Source organism: Pseudophryne corroboree, chromosome 6 (genome assembly GCF_028390025.1).
Source record: "Pseudophryne corroboree isolate aPseCor3 chromosome 6, aPseCor3.hap2, whole genome shotgun sequence".
Classification (NCBI taxonomy): Eukaryota; Metazoa; Chordata; class Amphibia; order Anura; family Myobatrachidae; genus Pseudophryne; species Pseudophryne corroboree.
This window is the reverse complement of record NC_086449.1, coordinates 379,610,092-379,628,438: the sequence shown is the minus strand read 5'-3', so window position 1 is coordinate 379,628,438 and position 18,347 is coordinate 379,610,092. Positions and strand designations below refer to the sequence as shown.

The 18,347-nt window shown below is 45.6% G+C and overlaps 1 protein-coding gene across 1 annotated transcript in view; it reads left to right on the top strand.

The window, feature by feature from the left end:
• LOC134934577 (collagen alpha-1(VII) chain-like) overlaps positions 1-18,347 on the top strand; it is an 817,258-nt gene that overhangs the window by 205,530 nt on the left and 593,381 nt on the right. Inside the window, exon 48 of the mRNA XM_063929986.1 lies at positions 265-300. Within this exon, the coding sequence (XP_063786056.1) occupies positions 265-300 (36 nt within the window). The remainder of the gene's footprint in view (positions 1-264; positions 301-18,347) is intronic.

Genomic DNA, 18,347 nt, shown 5'->3' with positions numbered 1-18,347 from the left:
ATTTTTGTCAATTTTATTGGTAGGGGCACCCATAAAGTAGTTGATCAAGGACCCCACAAACATTAATCTGCCTATGCTAAATGCTAAGAGGATAAAGCTTTTTGTTCTTTCTCTTCTCTACCTGCTGAGCATTCTTGATTAAGTTTATACTTTGGGATCAGCAAACACTGTAATTTAATGAGCAAGTTATACAACTGTACACACATCCTAATATTTGTCTTCTTAATGTTTTTTGGTAGTTTATATAATTGTTTTATTTTTAAGGGTAACATTGGATTAACTGGAAAAATCGGTCCCAAGGTAAGTTTTCAAAAATATTTATTAAAAAAAGAAGAAAAGAATAAGTGTTGTATTACAGTAGTAGATATTTTTGTGCTTCTAGTTGTAGAAGTTATTTCTAAATGGTATTGAATCATTCATACAATATAATGTGCCAGCATGATAATACAATTTCCAAGGGATTACAGATGTGTCCTCATACTGTACATTGGGCCTAATTCAGACTTGATCACGGACACTGCTGCGATCAGATAGTCTCCGCCTACAGGGGGAGTGTATTTTAGCTGTGCAAGTGTGCGAACGCATGTGTAGCAGAACTGTACAAGCAGATTTTGTGTAGTGTCTGCACAGCCCAGGACTTACTCAGCCACTTCGATTGCTTAAGCCTGTTCAGGACCGGAATTGACATCAGATATCACCCTGCAAATACTTGAACATGCCGGTGTTTTTCCAAAGACTCCCAGAAAACGGTCAGTTGCCACCCACAAACGCCTTCTCCCTGTCAATCTCCTTGCGAACAGCCGTGCGAATGGATCCTTTGCACAAACCCATCACTGAGCGGCAATCCGCTTTGTACCCGTGCGACATGCCTGTGCATTGCGCTGCATACGCATGTGCAGTTTAGAAACATATATAGTGGCAGATGCTCAATTAGCCTAGTGATATCATTCAGGTGCTTGAAAGGGAGGCATTTTTCTAAGCAGGAAAAAAACACATTTTGTTTCCCCCAATAATAGCCTGAATAATAGCATTAACCAGATTTAAATCCCATACAATATCTTAGAATTCAGAGATCTTGGTTACATACATCTGCGCAAATGTATGTATAAGCCCCCAAGCCATGTCAAGGCCTCTCTGTATATATTGGCGGTCCCTAGCACTATATCTAGGTTCAGGGTGTGGCACCCCAAAAATCAGCATAAACCAGAAAGCCCAGGGCAGCATACCAGGAAAAAAACTATAATGTTAATAGATTAGTGTTAATCCAGCTCAACCAGTCCAGGTGCACCACACCCCACACCACCACAACCCCAATCTGGGTCTATAATTAACCAGCAAGGAGCTACATGATAATGGCTCCTTGCTACAATATATCTAAGCTAAGAGCTACCTTCCTTGGAGCAACCCCATAATGCTCCATATGGCATATCAGGACCTGCATCTCCTCCTAATGCAAGGTCCGTTCTGCCTCTCACAACAAACATATAGTTGCAGATGCTCAATTAGCTTAGTGATATCATTCAGGTGCTTGAAAGGGGGGAGTTTTTCTAAGCAGGAAAAAAACACACCCTGAATAATAGCAGTAACCAGATTTAAATCCCATACAATATCTTAGAATTCAGAGATCTTGGTTACATAGATCTGCGCAAATGTATGTAGCTTAGATATATTGTAGCAAGGAGCCATTATCATGTGGCTCCTTGCTGGTTAATCATAGACCCAAATTCGGGTTGTGGTGGTGTGGGGGGTGGTGCCTCTGGACTGGCTAAGCTGGATGGGCATTTGCAAGGTGATTGACAGGAAGAGGCCGTTCGTAGGTGGCAACTGACCATTTTCAGGGAGTGTCCAGGAGGGCTCGAGCGTTTTCAGGGAGGGTGTCTGACGTCAGCTCCGGCCCCAATCAGCAGGATTCAATCGCACTGCATTTCCAGCTGCGTCCTGTGGAATTGTACTAATTTACATTGTTAAACCTGCATCAATCCAGAATCACATGAAAGAAATGTTCATTATGCAGAGGATGATTATGTATCAATAGTGGAGGGACTAGAGATAAATGCACTAAGACTTATTTCAGAAGCAAATGTGTGCAAAAGGAATCACTGGTCCCAGGTGGGGAACGCTCACCTATATCTGATCATTAATAGTATTAAAGATACAGTACAATAAAGCAGATCATTTTACTAAAAAGTGTAAAACAAAGTGAATACAACGACTCTGTTTAATAATATGAGGAGACTGATATGTGTGATTATATGGATACTGATATATTTTACTGTGTACTCAGGGCCGGCTCTACCATTAGGCAGCTGTAGGCGGCTGCCTAGGGGCGCCGGCTCCTGGAGGGCGCCGCAAAATTCATCTAGCAAAAACTGTAGGATGACTCTGTGTGCGGCCTCCTCCTTTTACACTGCGCTGGCTGCTGCTGCGGGTCTATAATCTGGTGCTGCCGTCGCTATCAGGCTGTACCACAGAGTGCCTCAGAGCTTCCTCCGTGCTAAGAAGTGTAACATCATATCATATGAAGGCACATAGGAGGCGGATGTAACTATGGCTCCTCAAGGGGCGCCCCCACGGCCACTCTTCATAGTCCTGATGCAGGCCCCTGGATCCCGACTCTCCAGGAGTAAGCAGCACCTGACTACATGTCTGCACCTGCAGCGTCGCTGTAATGCTGCTGCCTGCCTTTAAGAGGACCCATAACAATTATGAGGGGAAACAAGGAAACAACTATTAGGTATATAACCCTTGGGGGTTTCTGCAGGACCACAGATAGTAGACATCTTACAGCTGGTGGGTGGTTTGCACTTGTAAACAGCATAATAGGGAAAACACAGGCACTGGGGTACAATACAGTACATATGGAGGGGGCGGGGGGTGTCACTAATTAACTTACAGATGGGGATGGAACACAATAAGGAGCATACAAATATATGTATATAATACTGTATGTATGTATACACATACAATTAAATATCCCACCAGACCCCATATACAAATGCAGTGTATACAGGATAGATAGATAGATAGATAGATAGATAGATATCCTAGCACTCAGCAAAAATGTTTAAATTGGCCTCAGTGTCCTATACAATTGCCAACATGCCAGCTAGCATGTATACATAGGCAGAAAGAACGGTCATCACTCAAGGATTTGAAAGTAAAAGTACTGTATATTGTGAACAAAGTCACGAAAATATACTAGAGGATGCTGGGGACTCCGTAAGGACCATGGGGTATAGACGGGCTCCGCAGGAGATAGGGCACCTAAAAAGAACTTTGACTATGGGTGTGCACTGGCTCCTCCCTCTATGCCCCTCCTCCAAACCTCAGTTAGATCTTGTGCCCAGAGGAGAATGGGTGCACTGCAGAGAGCTCTCCAGAGTTTTCTGTGGAAAAAGAATTTTGCTAGGTTTTTTATTTTCAGGGAGTCCTGTTGGCAACAGGCTCCCTGCATCGTGGGACTGAGGAGAGAGAAGCAGAGCTGGCTTGTCAAGTTGGGCACTGCTTCTAAGGGTACTGGACACCATTAGCTCCAGAGGGAGTCGGAACACAGGTCTCACCTGGGGTTCGTCCCGGAGCCGCGCCGCCGTCCTCCTCACAGATGCCGAAGGTAGAAGCGGATAGAGAAGACAGAAGACATCTTTGGCGGCAGAAGACATCAGATCTTCATGAGGTAAGGCGCGCATCGGTAAGCTGCGCGCCATTGCTCCCAGTCACACACACACAGAGCAGCACTGAAGGGTGCATGGCGCAGGGGGGGGGGGGGGGGGGCGCCCTGGGCAGCAATAAACCTCACATTTTGGCACAAAACAGTGGCATTAGACTGCGGAAGCAGTAAATCGCTGATTCCCCGCCATTTTATTGAAAAATCACTGGGACCGAAGCCCGCCGTCGGGTGGGCGGGGCTTGATCCTCAGCACTAACCAGCGCCATTTTCTCCACAGAAGCTGCATGAGAAAGAAAACGCTGGCTCCCTGGTCTCTCCCCTGCTGAACACAGGCTGGAAAAAAGAGGAGGGGGGCACTTTGGCGACGCAGTAGTTGTTGGGATCCTGAGAGCAAGCAGCTGTGGCGGAGAGACACTAAGAAGCACTTGTGAGGACTCCCACTGGCATTGCCAACTGCCAAATACATCTGGAGGAGACCCTATTCTGTGGAACACGGAGTTCCGAGTGAACTGTGAACCAGGACCCCAACAACTACTGCCGTTACTACACGGACTTGCATCTTTTGGGAGCCTTTTTAAACGGAACACAGACTCGGTAACCACATGCAATTGGATGAATTATAACATCTTTTGGTCCGTATATTTGACTGTACATATGCTGGTTTCAAATATGATGATGGACGTTTAACATAGTAGCTGGTGGCAATATTACGAGTATTCAGTCCACTTGAAGTCATTAGCAAGATATTTATATCTTAGATTGCATGTTTTTTAATTGTATAAGTATTTTTTAATCTATTATTAAATATTCACTTATTTAGATCTCACTGTGTCAATAGCGCTGTATACTCCCTTCTATCCAGAACATGGAACCTGCTAAAACCGAAAAGGGTGTCAGTTCACCAATGCACTCGAGTTCTGGGGAAAATGGTGGCGGCCTACGAGGCCATTCCCTTCGGAAGGTTCCATGCAAGGACTTTTCAATGGGACCTTCTGGACAAGTGGTCCGGGTCCCATCTGCACTTACATCGGAAAATAACTCTGTCCCCAGGAACCAGAGTGTCCCTCCTGTGGTGGTTGCAAAGTGCTCACCTGCTGGAGGGTCGCCGTTTCGGGATTCAGGACTGGATCCTGGTTACCACGGACGCCAGCCTCCGAGGATGGGGAGTGGTCACACAGGGAAAGACTTTTCAGGGTCTTTGGTCAGACCAGGAGTCCTGTCTACACATCAATGTGTTGGAACTCAGGGCCATTTACAACGGCCTTCGACAAGCAGAGAGTTTTCTTCGAAACCTACCGGTTCTGATTCAATCAGACAATGTCACAGCAGTGGCTCATGTGAACCACCAAGGCGGGAAAAGAAGCAGAGTCGCGATGGCGGAAGCCACAAGGATACTTCGCTGGGCGGAAAATCATGTAAGCGCTCTGTCGGCTGTCTTCATTCCGGGAGTGGACAACTGGGAAGCAGACTTCCTCAGCAGACACGATCTCCATCCAGGAGAGTGGGGACTTCATCAAGAAGTCTTTGCAGACGTAACACGTCTTTGGGGAACTCCTCAAATAGACATGATGGCGTCACGCCTCAACAAAAAACTTCGGAGGTATTGCACCAGGTCTCGGGACCCTCAGGCAGTAGCAGTAGACGCACTGGTAACACCGTGGGTGTTCGAAACGGTCTACGTGTTTACTCCTCTTCCTCTCATCACGAAAGTGTTGAGGATCATAAGACAAAGAAGAGTACAGACGATATTCGTTGTCCCAGACTGGCCTTGAAGGGCCTGGTACTCGGATCTACAAGAGATGCTCACAGGAGACCCCTGGCCTCTTCCTCTGAGGGAAGACCTGTTGCAGCAGGGGCCCTGTGTATTTCAAGACTTACCGCGGTTACGTTTGACGGCATGGCGGTTGAACGCCGAATCCTAGCAAAAAAGGGGATTCCGGAAGAGGTCATCCCTACTTTAATAAAGGCCAGGAAGGAGGTGACGATAAAACATTATCACCGTATCTGGCAAAAGTATGTGTCTTGGTGTGAGACCAAGAATGCACCTACGGAAGATTTTCATCTGGGTCGTCTTCTCCACTTCCTACAGACAGGAGTGGATATGGGCCTGAAATTAGGCTCGGTTAAGGTACAGATTTCGGCCCTCTCGATTTTCTTTCAGAAGGAATTGGCTTCTCTTCCAGAAGTCCAGACGTTTGTAAAGGGAGTGCTGCACATCCAGCCCCCTTTTGTGCCTCCAGTGGCACCATGGGACCTGAACATGGTGTTGCAGTTCCTAAAATCACACTGGTTTGAACCGCTTAACAAGGTTGAGTTGAAATTTCTTACCTGGAAGGTGGTCATGTTGTTGGCCTTAGCATCAGCAAGACGAGTGTCAGAATTGGCGGCTCTCTCACACAAGAGCCCCTACTTGATTTTTCATGTGGATCGAGCTGAATTGAGGACACGTCCGCAATTTTTGCCTAAAGTGGTTTCGTCGTTCCATATGAATCAACCTATTGTGGTGCCTGTGGCTACCGGTGACCTGGAGGATTCCAGATCCCTGGATGTAGTCAGGGCCTTAAAGATTTATGTAGCCAGGATGGCTAGAATATGGAAAACAGAGGCTCTGTTTGTCCTGTATGCGGCCAATAAGATTGGCGCTCCTGCTTCAAAGCAGACTATTGCTCGCTGGATCTGTAATATGATTCAGCAGGCTCACTCTACGGCTGGATTGCCGGTACCAAATTCGGTTAAGGCCCATTCCACTAGGAAGGTGGGCTCTTCTTGGGCGGCTGCCCGAGGCGTCTCGGCTTTACAACTTTGCCGAGCGGAGACCTGGTCGGGGTCAAACACTTTTGCTAAATTCTACAAGTTTGATACCCTGGCTGATGAGGACCTAGCGTTTGCTCAGTCGGTGCTGCAGAGTCATACGCACTCTCCCGCCCGATTGGATGCTTTGGTATAAACCCCATGGTCCTTACGGAGTCCCCAGCATCCTCTAGGACGTAAGAGAAAATAAGATTTTAAACCTACCGGTAAATCTATTTCTCCTAGTCCGTAGAGCAGGCTTTTTCAACCAGTGTGCCGTGGCACACTAGTGTGCCGCGACCAGTTGCAAGGTGTGCCGCGGAGCCAGAACAGCTTCCTGTACCTTCAGAGTGAACTGTTGGCCCGGGCTCTTCTTAGAGGATCAGTCATGCTCCGGCCGTGACCTATGCCTTGATGACGCGGCAGTGTGATATCATAGGTCACGGCCGCTGCGTCTCACCACCCAGCCAGCCCACCCGCCTGTATACACATCTTCCAGTTCCCACTTGCATCCACAGCTTTCCTTGCCCACCCACATCCACACCTGCCCGGCTGCCCGCTGCTGAGTATTCGCAGCACTCCACTATGAACAACCCCCGCCACTGTGGGACAGGGAGGAGGACCGCTGACAGGAAGGGACTAATATTTGTTATGTTATTTCTCTTGTGGGGAGCAATAGGATTTATGGATTTATGGGGGGAACAATGTGAATAATTCATGTGGGGAGCAATAAGGTTTATGTGGGGAGAAATGTGATTGATTTATGTGTGAGCAACATGATTTACTGTATGTGGGGAGCAATGTGATTGATTTATGTGGGGAGCAATGGGATTTATGTAGGGAGCAACATGAATTATGTGGGGAGCAATGTGATTGTTTTTCCTGTGTAGGCCAATGTATGTGTGGATTCTTTTTTTACTGTGAGGGCCAATGTGTGTTTTTTTTTGTTTTTTTCTGTGGGGAACTGATGGTGTGCCTTGGCAATTTTAAAATATTGTTCGGTGTGCCGCGAGTAAAAAAAGGTTGAAAATCACTGCCGTAGAGGATGCTGGGCGCCCGTCCCAGTGCGGAAACTCTGCAAGACCTGTATATATTTGTTGCTTACATAAGGGTTATGTTACAGTTGACATCGGTCTTGGACCGCTACTGTTGTTTTTGTTCATACTGTTAACTGGTTATGTATGTTCCAGGTTACATGGTATGATTGGTGTGGGCTGGTATGAATCATGCCCTTGGATTGCTAAATCCTGCCTTGTATTGTCCATCTCCTCTGGGCACAGTTCTCTAACTGAGGTCTGGAGGAGGGGCATATAGGGAAGAGCCAGTGCACACCCATAGTCAAAGTTCTTTTTAGGTGCCCTATCTCCTGCGGAGCCCGTCTATACCCCATGGTCCTTACGGAGTCCCCAGCATCCTCTATGGACTAGGAGAAATAGATTTACCGGTAGGTTTAAAATCTTATTTTTCACTTTAAAAGTCCATGTGTTGTTTCTTCTTTCTGTGTATGTATAATAATGCAATATACCCTAGTCAACCTAGTGGCCACCTGCACCTCCCCTCCGAAAGGTGGGAGGAGTTTGCAGGTTAGGGAGCGCTAGGCTGGAGATTTGCCTAGGCTGCATAGAGACCTTGCACCGGCCCTGTGTGTACTACATGAAGGTCTAGTAGATTACATCACTGCATGAGAAGTCACCAATTGCTATGCAGAGATAGTAACATTATCTGGGAGTTCAGTAGAATGTATCATAGTCCAAGCATTTTAATTCATATGATACTGAACATGGCACCTAACTCAACAACGGGATAAGGTCTTTGTACCAGTGTAATACTATTAGAAACGTAATATTCAAGGAGTATATTTTCCTGAAGCATGCATTGGACCTTTAAGACATACAATACCCAGAAATAGGATACAAGTTGTTTAGCACTAGCAGCTACTAAGCAGTCAGTTGAAGAAAAACTTACAAATTGTATCCATTATTTTGAAACAATGTCAATATAAAACCAGCATTATCTAGCTGCATAGGAAAACCAGCATATCAAATAGTTACAAATACAGAATATTTGACCTGTAATACATTCAATAAATAAACATATATAGCTGTAACAAAGCAGATCACTGTTTTAAGATCTAGTGGCTTCTATTACTGCACAAACACCCATCAATGGCTACGCTGGGATAGTGACTTTGTCTGGGAGTTAATTTGGGTGTATCATAGTCCAAGCATTTTGAATTAACATGAATATTGAATGCGGTATCTAGTTAAAAAGGCAATGTAATAACGACTTGAGAGCTTGGTATCAGTGTGACATTATCAAAGATGATATTATTTGAAAAGTACTCACTGAACCTATGAGGCACGCAATACCCAGAAATAAATAATTGTATGTCATTAAACATGAACAGTTATTAAAAGAATACAGACTTTACAGCACAAGCAGCTATTAAAAGTGATACAGTTAACTGAAGAGAAATTTATAAATTGTATCCATTACTTTGAAACAATGTCACTATAAAAACAGCACTGCCTGGCTGTACAGGAAAACTAGTATATTGAATGGTGACAAAATACAGGATACTAGAACAGTAATACATCTAATAAATTAACACATATAGTTACTGGATAAAAGCAGGTTCTACATGACTAAAAACAGGACACATGGAATAATTTTAATATTTTCTTTATTCACCACACATTTTTTATTGTATATCACATCACATTATATCTTTCACTAATTTTATCCTTCGCTTTAGCTAGCCCCATAGTGGGCTATTTTGTAAACATTGGCCTAACTGGCAAGACATGTGGAGTGTGTTGAAAAAATGTTTTTTTAGTACAGAATTAAAAGTTGTGTTTTAAGAAATTATAGGAAAAATGTGCACCCATAAATCCAGTCTTCCTCTTTCTCTAAAACCCGTTTAGGTTTGCTAGTCATATAGCTCATAACTCCATTCTGTTGGTCAATATATGGTTCATGACTGGGCTGCAGCAAGAGGACGTATATCACTGCAGTGGTTTCTCTTATAAGCACATACTGTATATTACTGTATTAACCTGGAGATTTCAAGATGATCAATTATATTTATATTAGAAATACACTACCATGATGTTCTTTAGCTATTAGTGTTAGGAGGTTTGAATCATATGGTATGGTTTTATTTGTACTCCTCCCCCTTTTTCTTTTTTTCCATATATATTTATGAGGAATAACTAAATAGTTCCCCCTTTTATTAAATTCAAACTACACTGTACTAAAGGATATCCCTAGTATAAAGGTTAAGTGGTTTCCTATGTTTGGATAGATTGTCCTGCAAGTTTAATTTCACGTTAGAGTCCTAAAAATTTCCTGCAGTTAGTATTTTTAATGTGAATGTATGAGCTTAAAAAGCAATATTTATTATATACACAGATTTTCTGATTTATACAGTGTGTGTGTGTGTGTGTGTGTGTGTGTGTGGTGTATGTGTATATATATATATATATATATCAGTAACGGATCTTTTGCCCGGGGCACCGCCTTCCGGAGGGCGCAGGGCAAGATCCGCTGCTGCTGTGCCCCCCGCTGCCCGCTGCCCCCCGCTGCCGCTGTGAAGGGAAACTAGCGGCGTACGCATCTAGTTTCCCTTCGTGGAGAGGTCCTTTACTGTGCGGTGCGTGAAGACGTCATCGCGCACCGCACAGCAAAGGACCTCTCCACGAAGGGAAACTAGACGCTACGCGTCTAGTTTCCCTTCGTGGAGAGGACCTTTGCTGTGCGGTGTGCGATGACGTCATCGCGCACCGCACATCATTTCAGTCTGTACAGGGGGCGTAAATGACCACACCCCCTCTACGAAGCCACGCCCCCCAATGCCGCCCAGGGCGCACAGAGCCCCAGAACCGTCCCTGATATATATATATATATATATATATATATATATATATATTCCTGTATATTCTCTGAATTCAGGCAAATACCCTGGCTTGAGTGCACCCCGAATGATGACTTGAGATGGATGTGAGTGCAGGTTATTATATTAGTCTATATATAGGCATGCGTGCGTATATCAGAGCACGACCACCCACCCAAGAGTAATATATCTATCTTAAAAAATGGCCCCTGTTTGGCAGAATAGGATGTAACAGATAAAGAATAGGAGGAAAACATAGTTCAGGTTATTCTATTGATAATGCATAAACATGTAACTGGATAACAGTGTAAGTGATAAAATAGTAGACATTTTTCTGTCAGAATGTGTATGTCTGTCAGTAAGGCAGTAACCTTGCTGTCCGTGGGGCAGGGGTATGCTGCTGTCAGTGTAGCAGTGATGTGCTGCTGTCAGTGGGGCAGTGATGTGCTGCTGTCAGTGGGGCAGTGATGTGCTGCTGTCAGTGGGGCAGTGATGTGCTGCTGTCAGTGAGGTGGTGATGCGCTGTCAGTGGGCGGGGATGTGCTGCTGTCAGTGGGGCAGGGATGTGCTGCTGTCTGTGAGGCAGTGATGTGCTGCTGTTAATAGGGTAGGGATGTGCTGCTGTCAGTGAGGCCAGGATGTGCTGCTTTCAGTGAGGCGGGGATGAGCTGCTGTCAGTGAGGTGGGTATGTGCTGCTGTCAGTAAGGCAGGGATGTGCTGCTTTCAGTGAGGCAGGGATGTGCTGCTGTCAGTGGGGTAGTGATGTTCTGCTGTAAGTGGGGTAGTGATGTGCTGGTGTCAGTGAGGCAGGGATATGCTGCTGCCAGTAAGGAAGGGATGTGCTGCTGTCAGTAAGGCACGGATGTGCTGCTTTCAATAAGGCATGGATGTGCTGCTGTCAGGGGGGAGGGATGTGCTGCTGTCAGTGAGGCAGGGATGTGCTGCTGTCAGTGTGGCAGGGATGTGCTGCTGTCAGTAAGGCAGGGATGTGCGGCTGTCAGGAGGGGTGGAGGGATGTTCTGTCAGTGAGGCAGGGATGTGCTGCTGTCAGTGATGCAGGGATATGCTGCTGTCAGTGAGGTAGGGATGTGCTGCTGTCAGTGAGGCAGGGATGTACTGCTGTCAGCAGGGGCGGATCCAGAAAAAAATTACAGGGGGGGCACCATAAGGGGCGTGGCTTCATTGGAATGGGCGTGGCTTCGTTTGAATGGGCGTGGTATTGCAGGAAAAGACTACCTTATACCCCAGTTTTGCAACCTGCACGCCCAGACGTTGGCCACCACAGGAAAGAAAAATAATCCTGATTCATGCCCCTTACATTATTTGTCATTTTTCCTCCTTATAGTAATGCCCAGTATACATTATTCCACATACTGCAATGGCCCTTAGACATTATTCCACACACAATAATGCACATGACACAATATGCACACACTGTAATGCCCCAGACACATTATGCCACACACCGTAATGCCTGTGACACATTATGACAGGAATCGCAATGCCCGTTATACATTATGCTACACACTGCACTGCCCCTGATACATTATAGCACATACAATGTCTGTGACACATTATGCCACACACTGCAATGACCTTGAGACATTATACCACAATGCCCGTGATATAGTATACCATACACCGTAATGCCTGTGACACATACCGCAATGCCCGTTATACCCTATGCCACACACCGCAATGCCCGTTATATATTATGCCACACTGCAATGACCCTGAGACATTATACCACATACCACAATGCCCGTGATATAGTATACCACACACCGTAATGCCTGACACATTATGACACACACCGCAATGTCCGTGATACATTATGCCACACACTGCAATGACCCTGAGACATTATACCACATATCACAATGCCAGCGATATAGTATACCATACACCGTAATGCCTGTGACACATTATGACACACACCGCAATGTCCATGATACATTATGCCACACACCGTAATGCCCATTACACATTAAGTCCTACAGTAAGGCTTCTAATTACTTTTCAAATACCTGCTCGTTGTCAGGGGTTTCATGCACTGGGTGTCATGCTCGTTGCCAGGGGTTTCATGCTCTTGGTTCCATGCACGGTGCCAGGGGTTTTCATGCTCAGGGTGTCATGCTCGTTACCAGGGGTTTCATGCACTGGGTGTCATGCTCGTTGCCAGGGGTTTCATGCACTGGGTGTCATGCTCGTTGCCAGGGGTTTCATGCACTGGGTGTCATGCTCGTTGCTAGGAGGTAGTCCTTGTTGCTAGGGCTGTGCTCCCAGTGCCACATATGTCCCCAGTGCCAGATATTCCCCCACGGTGCCAGGTACTCACATGCCCCCAGTGCCAAATATAGCCCCCCCCCCCATGTGCCAGGTACACATATACCCCCAGTGCCAGATATTCCCCGACAGTGCCACATATGCCCCCAGTGCCAGATATCGCCCCCCCCCAGTGCTATATATGCCCCCAGTGCCACATATGCCCCAGTGCCAGATATTCCCCCCCCCAGTGCCACATATGCCCCCAGTGCCAGATATCCCCCCCCCAGTGCCACATATGCCCCCAGTGCCATATATGCCCCCAGTGCCAGATATTCCCCCCAGTGCCATATATGTCCCCAGTGCCAGATATTCTCCCCCCCCCTCCCTGCCAAATATGCCCCCAGTGCCAGATATTCCCTCCCCAGTGCCATATATGCCCCCAGTGCCAGATATTCCTCCCAGTGCCATATATGTCCCCAGTGCCAGATATTCTCCCCCCCCCTCCCTGCCAAATATGCCCCCAGTGCCAGATATTCCCCCCCAGTGCGTCCCCCCCCCTTCCTCCGCCGCCGCCGCCGCTGCTCCCCCCGCTCCCCCCGCTCCCCTGCTGTTAGGAGGGACACGGAGGGCACAGCACAGTGCACGCCTCCCTGTGTCCCTCCTGTGTCTCCGGCGGCCGCGGGTCACTGTAATAAAGGAAGTGCTCACGAACGGCATTTCCTTTATGAGACCAGCGGCCGCCGGAGACCCAGGAGGGACACAGGAGAGGCGCGCACTGTGCCCTCCGTGTCCCTCCTAACAGCAGGGGAGGAAACGAGACCGCAGACTGACATGCGGACGCTCGTCCGCATGTCAGTCTGCACTAAAAATGACAGGGGGGGCACGTGCCTTGGTGCCCCCCCCCTAAATCCGCCACTGGCTGTCAGTGAGGCAGGGATGTGCTGCTGTCAGTGATGCAGGGATGGACTGCTGTCAGTGATGCAGGGATGGACTGCTATCAGTGATGCAGAGATGTGCTGCTGTCAGTGATGCAGGGATGTGCTGCTGTCAGTGATGCAGGGATGTGCTGCTGTCAGTGGGGCAGGGATGTGCTGCTGTCAGTGGGGCAGGGATTTACTGCTTTCAGTGAGGCGGGGCTGTGCTGCTGTCAGTGAGGCGGGGATGTGCTGGTGTCAGTGAGGCAGTAATATGCTGCGGTCAGTGGGATTGTGATGTTCTGCTGTCAGTGGGGTATGGATGTGCTGCTGTCAGTAAAGCAGGGATGTGCTGCTGTCAGTGAGGCAGGAATGTGCTGCTGTCAGGCGGAGAAAAGGGATGGCTGCTGTCAGTGAGGCAGAGATGTACTGCTGTCAGTGGGGTAGTGATGTTCTGCTGTCAGTGGGGCAGAGATTTGCTGCTGTCAGTGAGGCAGAGATGTACTGCTGTCAGTGAGGCAGAGATGTGCTGCTGACAGTGATGCAGGGATGTGCTGCTGTAAGTGAGATTGGGATGTGCTACTGTCAGTGAGGCAGGAATGTCCTGCTGTCAATGGGGCAGGGATTTTATATTTTTGTAAAAATTCTTATGAGGAAGGCTGTTCTTGTACCATATATTAAATGTGAATATATGTACTAAGGAAAGCGCATAATAATTTTTATTTCCATAATATACATGTTTAGACACTGCACATATTTTTATATAAACACTGTATAACATGGATAAGCATGAATGATATGGGAGGCACTCGATATCCCGGCGCTCTGCATACCAGCACCGGGATCCCGACCACCGGGATACCGACAACTATTCTCTCTACTGGGGTGTCGACGACACCCCTGGATTGAGAATATCCACTGTGTCTGCAAGGGGCTCTTTTGCGCTTGCCCCACTGCCGGCATTCCGACAGTTGGGATCCCGGCACTGGTATACTGGGCGCCGGGATCCCGAGCACCAGTATATCGTAGTACACCCAATGATACAAAGTAACAGTCAATTATGTTACAAAAGATCTGACTGTTAAAGGTGGAATGCTGAAAGCCTAATTGCATCCTATTGATAGCAATGTTATAATTAAAGCTGCTATAAGTAAAGGAAAGTTCAAGCAGCTAAAATATGTCTTGATAAAGTTCTGAGTAGAATGAAATGCGTTGACAGGAGTGTTCTCAACTGCATACTTTTGAAAATAGACTTTTAATTGAATCACCCAACAAAGGGGGCGAATTCAGAGCTGAATGCAGCCACGCGTCTGTATGCAGCGGCTGCATTCGGCAGGTCTGTGCACACGCACCAGCCGCAGTTTGCATTTGTGACCCTACACCTTGCAGCCACATGGCTTGAAGGTAATTGACAATGGCGGGCGTTCAGGGGGGTGGCGACACGGGGGCGTGCTGGGAGCATTTTTAGGGTGGCTGTGTGACATCACATGCAGCTGATCTGATTTAAAAAATGGAGGCGGACTGCCTGCCAGCGCAGCCAGGCACGCTGGCAGGGGTCAACCTTAAGTCGATGCGTCCACACATGCTGAGCGACCTTGCCCTGTGCTAGCAGCCTCAGCATGTGAGGAGATGTACGCAGTTCTTGCTGTGTATGCAGTGATTGGTGTACAACTCTGAATAACCCCCAAAACTATTAAATCCACTTATTGCAATTTCTGGATTTTAACTCTAAATGCACACTCCAGTAAGTCTCAATTTAATACCGCAGCAGAGCTTTTATCCGACATCTCCTGGAGAACTACCCACCAAGTCCAGGGGTAGTAGCATAAAACACTCATGTATGAATTGGAGTGATCTCCTTACTAAGGGGTATATGTACTAAGAATCATGGCCCTCATTCCGAGTTGTTCGCTCGCAAGGCGAATGTAGCAGAGTTACACACGCTAAGCCGCCGCCTACTGGGAGTGAATCTTAGCTTCTTAAAATTGCGACCGACGTACGCGCAATATTGCGATTACAAACGAGTTAGCAGTTTCAGAGTAGCTCCAGACTTACTCTGCCTGTGCGATCATTTCAGTGCTTGTCGTTCCTGGTTGACGTCACAAACACACCCAGCGTTCGCCCAGGCACTCCCACCGTTTCTCCGGCCACTCCTGCGTTTTTTCCGGAAACGGTAGCGTTTTCAGCCACACGCCCCTGAAACGCCGTGTTTCCGCCCAGTAACACCCATTTCCTGTCAATCACATTACGATCGCCGGAGCGAAGAAAAAGCCGTGAGTAAAAATACTTTCATCATAGTAAAGTTACTTGGCGCAGTCGCAGTGCGAACATTGCGCATGCGTACTAAGCGGATTTTCACTGCGATGCGATGAAAAATACCGAGCGAACAACTCGGAATGAGGGCCCATGTTTGGTTGAGAATGCATCCTCGAGCACATCTGACCAATTTTCAAAACGGAGACATACTAACGCTAAACTCGGGTGGACAAACACGATTCTGTTTGCAAAACATGTCTGAAAATCCAAATGCGACTAAATACACCATCAAACCAACTCGAAAGTACTTTCAATAAAAATTATACAAAATCATGTTTGCAAACACGCCTGCAAATGGAGCAAACATGCCCCAAAATACAGTTTAGAATAGACTACCTTCTCTGCAGCGAGTTTGCATGTGTTTTCATGTGTTTTAAAGGCCCATACACACTTGACGATAAAATGAGCGACGTCGTTCATTTCAGCCCTCATCAACGACGTCGCTCATTATATCGTCAAGTGTGTATGCATCCGACGACCACCGATGCGCGACCCCGCGGGACGTTAACGACCCTCGCTTATCTGTGGAGCATGTATGCTCAATTTCCACTATGGTCGTTACCGACCAGAGACGTCGTTGAATGTGTATGGTGTAAACGACGAAAGACCAACGACCAAGCCACTGTTCACCAACCCTGTTCCCAGCTCATTATTTTAATAAACTGTTCAGCTTGGATGCTTCAACTATGAATGGTCTTTGGTCTTTGGTCGTTGGTAGTGTGTATGCTCATGTCGTTTGCTCAGCTGTTCAAGGGAAGTTCAAGGGAAGTCGTTAACGACGGTCGTTAACAACGTGTGCATCGTCAAGTGTGTATGGGCCTTAAGTTAGTCACTTTGTTATGCTGAATAGAGACAATTGTTCCGCATAAAGGGGCAAATTCAGTAAGGATTGCAAAAATTACAAATTAGCAAAAATTGCGAGCAAAATCAAAATTGCGAAAGCATGCCCAAATGGAAAAACTGCAACACTAATTGAATTTAACAAAAAGAAGGTGGCCTTGTGAAATGTGCAAATATTGCGAAAACCATCCTAATAATCGCAATTTTTGCGTACATATTACAAATGTACGCAATTTTTGCATACATGTTTCTGATGTTGCATTTTTTGCTAACAACAGTGTTTTTCCCTTAAAAATTGCACAACCTACTTTCCTGCACCCAAATTATAGAAACTACTCAACAATTGTAAATCAATTCAATCATCACTTAATTGGTCAAATGATCTTGTGGTAATTTAGCAATTATTATCTTAAAGATACCATAGGGTTTTTCTTCAAACATTGACTAATGCCCATAACTGTGTTCAGATATATTCAACTAGAGAGAGTGTGAATTCTAGCCTCTAAACCCTACACAACAGCAATTATTGGTATATGTTGTAACAAACACACTTTTTTTGGAGTCAAAATATTTTAATTCAGAAACAACAGTAACATTTTTATATTTAAAAAAAAAAGCGTTTTTTTGATTGGGAAGTGGTCAAACATTACATATTATTGTTTCTTTGCTTTTATTTACCTACCATACTTTAAGAAATTATGTGTAAATAAATATTTGTTTCAATAAGTATACAAATGGAGCAGAATTTGCAAAACTTGAAAATAAAAAGATGGTGTTGCTGGTCTTCAACATATGTTTATGTGTGTAGCGCACAAATAAAATTTAAAAAATAAAAAAATGTATGTGGGTATGTTTTTTGTTTAACAAAAAAATGTTGGTTGTTAAAAAAAAAATGTTAGGAAGCTAAATGTCATTCAGCAGATAATACTAAGCAAAATGCTTGTAAAGGTTATTTTACATTTGCTTTTATCAAATAGTGTGGTTGTCAAACCTCGATTGTTAGTAAGTGTAAACACAAATCGGTTAGTATTTTATATTTTCACAATCAACATGTTTTATAGAGTTAAACAATACCTTACATGTTTCTAAGTTCCAATACAGCTGAATGAAGTGATTTGTGGTCTGAGGTGTGAGCTTCTTCAGCTGGGTGTTATGAAGCAATGATTGCAGTATACATGCAGTCTACAACTGAGGTCAGCTTGTGCAATTTTTAAGGTAGATCTGTAGTCACTCAGAAACTGCACATCAGAAATATGCGCTGTTGTAAAAATTGCGAATGCACCGCCCACCGTCCATCAGCATACGCCCGCAACACGCCCCTGATCATAGTTTTTGCGAATCCAGCCTTTTAGTATGCCCCCTAAACACCTACTTTTCATAGTGCATACGCAGTTTTTGCTAAGTCTCAGAATTTTTTTTTTCTCAGTTTTTGCTATTTAAGTTGCAGAATTTGCGTTTTTATGCTTTTTTTTGCTAATTTTGCTGATTTGCGATCCTTGCTGAATTAGGCCCAAAACTTGCACACAATAAACTGTTTTTTTTTAGTTTACATCTTAAGTAAAAAATAAACACAAAAATTTTTGTTTGTAGAAACAATACAAAAATGTTTTTGCAAATAACTAAGTAGTTATGTTCCAAAAAATTTAAATATCCCAGAAC